Source organism: Nuphar pumila, chromosome 15, assembly GCF_984573655.1.
Source record: "Nuphar pumila chromosome 15, dmNupPumi1.hap1.1, whole genome shotgun sequence".
NCBI classification, from domain to species: domain Eukaryota; kingdom Viridiplantae; phylum Streptophyta; class Magnoliopsida; order Nymphaeales; family Nymphaeaceae; genus Nuphar; species Nuphar pumila.
In genome coordinates, this window is record NC_143263.1 from 86,979,473 (window position 1) to 86,982,717 (window position 3,245).

At 33.6% G+C, this 3,245-nt stretch overlaps 1 protein-coding gene across 1 annotated transcript; it reads right to left on the bottom strand.

The window, feature by feature from the left end:
• Positions 1 to 2,178: 2,178 nt before the first annotated feature.
• Positions 2,179 to 2,747, bottom strand: LOC149815891 (11 kDa late embryogenesis abundant protein-like). The gene is made up of 2 exons (XM_089990642.1): positions 2,640 to 2,747; positions 2,179 to 2,487 (listed from the first exon to the last, which is right to left on the bottom strand). Exons 1-2 carry the CDS (start codon positions 2,745 to 2,747, stop codon positions 2,179 to 2,181), a joined length of 417 nt encoding a protein of 138 aa, XP_089846768.1.
• Positions 2,748 to 3,245: the final 498 nt, after the last annotated feature.

Here is a 3,245-nt window from a genome sequence, read left to right on the forward strand (position 1 = left end):
TTATTTAACATGTATTTAATAAAAAAATCTAAAATAGATAATTAAAATATAAAATCATAAAACCTATATCATATACCACATTTAATAAATAAATCATCAAATATAAAATTCTTAAAATCTAAATCATATATATCAAAATAACACATTCATGCATTCAATAAACAAATTATAAGATAGGAAATTAAAATATAAAACCTCTAAAATCTAAATTATATACAAAGAAAACAATATATTTAACAAGCATTTAATAAATAAATCATAAAATAGACAATTCAAATGTAACTCTTTAAGTCTAAAAAATATATGAAGAAAAAAATATTTAACATGCATTTAATAAATAAATTATAAAATAAATAATTAAAATATATAACTTTTAAAATCTAAATCATATATAAAAAATATATTTGACATACATTCAATAAATAAATCATAAAATAAATAATTAATAAACTCTCTAAAATCTAAATCATATATGAAGAAAAAAAGATTTAGCATACATTCAATAAATAAATTATAAAATAAATAATTAAAATATAAAACTACTAAAATCTAAATAAAAATATACATTTAACATGCATTCAATAAAAAAATCACAAAATAAGTAATTAAGATATAAACCCTTAAAATCTAAATCATATATGAAAAAATGTATTTTATATGCATTCAATAAATAAATTATAAAATAAAAAATTAATATAAAATATTTTAAATCTAAATCATATAAAAAATATATTTAGCATGTATTTAATAAATAAATCATAAAACAAGTAATTCAAATATAAATCATATATAAAAAATTATATATCTTTAATAAATAAATCATAAAATAAATAATTAAAATATAAAACCTCAAAAATCTAAATCATATGTATGCATTCAATAAATAAATTATAAAATAAGTAATTAAAATAAAAAAATTTAAAACATATATAAAAAATATATTTAACATGAATTTAATAAATAAATCACAAAATAAGCAAGGTAAAATTTTTAAAATCTAAATAAAAATATCTTTAATATGCATTCAATAAATAAATCATAAAATAAACAATTAAAACATAAAACCTTTAAAATCTATATCATATAAAAAATGTATTTAATAAATAAATCATAAAATAAACAAAACCCTTATAATTTAAATAAAAAAATATATTTAACATGTATTTAATAAATTCAAAATCTAAATCCTAAAATTTAAATCATATATAAAATAATAAAATTAGGTGAACTTTTTTTTAGTGGAAAAGCTCTAAAGGATAAAGCAATCTTGAAGATCCTAATGTTAACGAATTCTCTCTTTTAATAAAGGTGATTATAATGATGAAACTACTGGCTTCATGTATTCACATGTAAACGAATCTTGCAAGAAAAAACCAGGTACCTGACAGCAAGAATCATTATGCAGCACAGTTTCTATATTGAAGAAGAGTTATCATCCTTCATCATTAAAAAAAAAAGTGAGTCTTTCAAAGAAGATAAAAAAAAATCTAAAGAGTTTAATGGGAAAACCTATAATAAGACTTGAATCTCTTGCTCTAGCTCTTAAATCTAGTTCTGTTAATAAAACTTCAGCTCCAATGTAAAATAATATATTGGGTTTATGTCTTGAATTTTTGTTGGAAATTACCTCTTGGGAATTATTATTTTTGTATTCTATAAACAAAGCATCTTTTAGGACGATGATTGTCAATGAATTCTTCTAGAGGTCTGCCTAACCCCAGCTTTAGGGATGGCAGTGGACTGGGGGACAACCGGCCCGCCTCGCCCCCATTTGGACGGGGGATGAAGGGCATGAAACGGGAACGAAGGTTAAAATCTACCCCCGTGTAGGGATGGAGGTGGGGATTGAGTTACGCTTTCCCCTGCCCCGCTCCGTCTCAATCCCCACCTTGCCTTGCCCTGCACCAAGGAGTGGAAAACCGCAACCACGATCACGTTATTGTACCCAAATCCCAATTTAACACTCCAATTCAGGAAAAAGAACAACAACAAGATCCCTTTATTAAAAAAAAAGAGGAGAGAAACTAAGACATTTCAAACCTACACCATGTTACCATCTAAAGAACAGAGTGAACACCAAGACACTTTTTTTTTTTTATGAAAACACATCTTAAGAAATTACCCAAACCGACTAGGAGGAGGAGAGCCTGACCGGGCTCAACAATAAGCACTACCCGTTCAATACCCAGTCTGAGTGGTGCCACCAGTCAAGGGGCTGTGAGCAGGGGCGGTGCCGGTGCTAGGGCTCAGACCTATCGACTGCGAGACCGCCGTCGCGCTTGTCCCATGGTGCTGCCCGGGTACACCCGCGAGCCCTGCAGGGTGCCCGGCAACCCAGGATCCGGCGCTCACCCTTGTTCTCTCCCTCTCTGCTGCGCTCTGTGCGCGCGCTTCCTGCTTGTTGAGCTCCGCCTCCCTGATCCTCTCCTCCTTCTTCCGCGTTGCCATCTCCCTCCCCGCCGGATACTTTGCTGTAATCTTCTCTACCTGGGCAAGAGAGGAAATATGCGTTAATACCACGATATCATTTCGCGCAGCATATATACTAATGACCATTAATACCACCGAGTTGGATTCGACTCTCGCGATATATCGTTGATGGTAGGCAACAATTCGAAGAGAGAGAGAAGAAAGTATACTTTTTCCTGCACGACAGCCTTGGTCTTGTCCATGCCAGCTTGGGCTGATGCTGCGACGTCCTTCGCAGCTTCCTTCGCGCAACCCGCTACATTCCTCCCTGCCTGCATTCTTCCTCCTACAGGCTACAACCAACTCCAAAAACAGGTACGTATAAACGAACCGACGCCCAAGCAACACACATGCAAGAGACGATCCCAGTTCCTCCACAAGCCACACCCTCCCTACGTTAAAGGCCCAGAGAAGGGTTTATATAGAAAGAGAACGGGGGGGAAGCCATCAAGAGTCGAAGCAGGCCATCAAGAGTCGAAGCAAAGGGCTCTGCGACGCGTGGGGGGTCTTGTGGGACACGTGGGATGAGACGACTACGTGTTTACTACGGAAGGAAGGAAGGAAGGACAGGACAGGACAAGGATAAATTTGAGTGGGCGAGGGGACACCATAAGCATCCAACGAAACAAGTAGCTTTATTTTTACTCGAACCTTCATCCAGATCATGTACAATTACATCGTGCTGTTGTACCTGGCAGCCCTCCATCCCTGAAAAGATAATATTTATGCATCAAGCACCTGATACCCTTCATCTTGAGGACAGGTCTGTCTATGTC

Bases quoted from the DNA above. Each gene is read 5' to 3' on its own strand.
- LOC149815891 (XM_089990642.1), bottom strand. From the start codon at position 2,747: ATGCAGGCAGGGAGGAATGTAGCGGGTTGCGCGAAGGAAGCTGCGAAG. The intron at 2,488-2,639 runs GTATACTTTCTT...TCTCTTGCCCAG, and splicing joins AGGCTGTCGTGCAGGAAAAA to GTAGAGAAGATTACAGCAAA.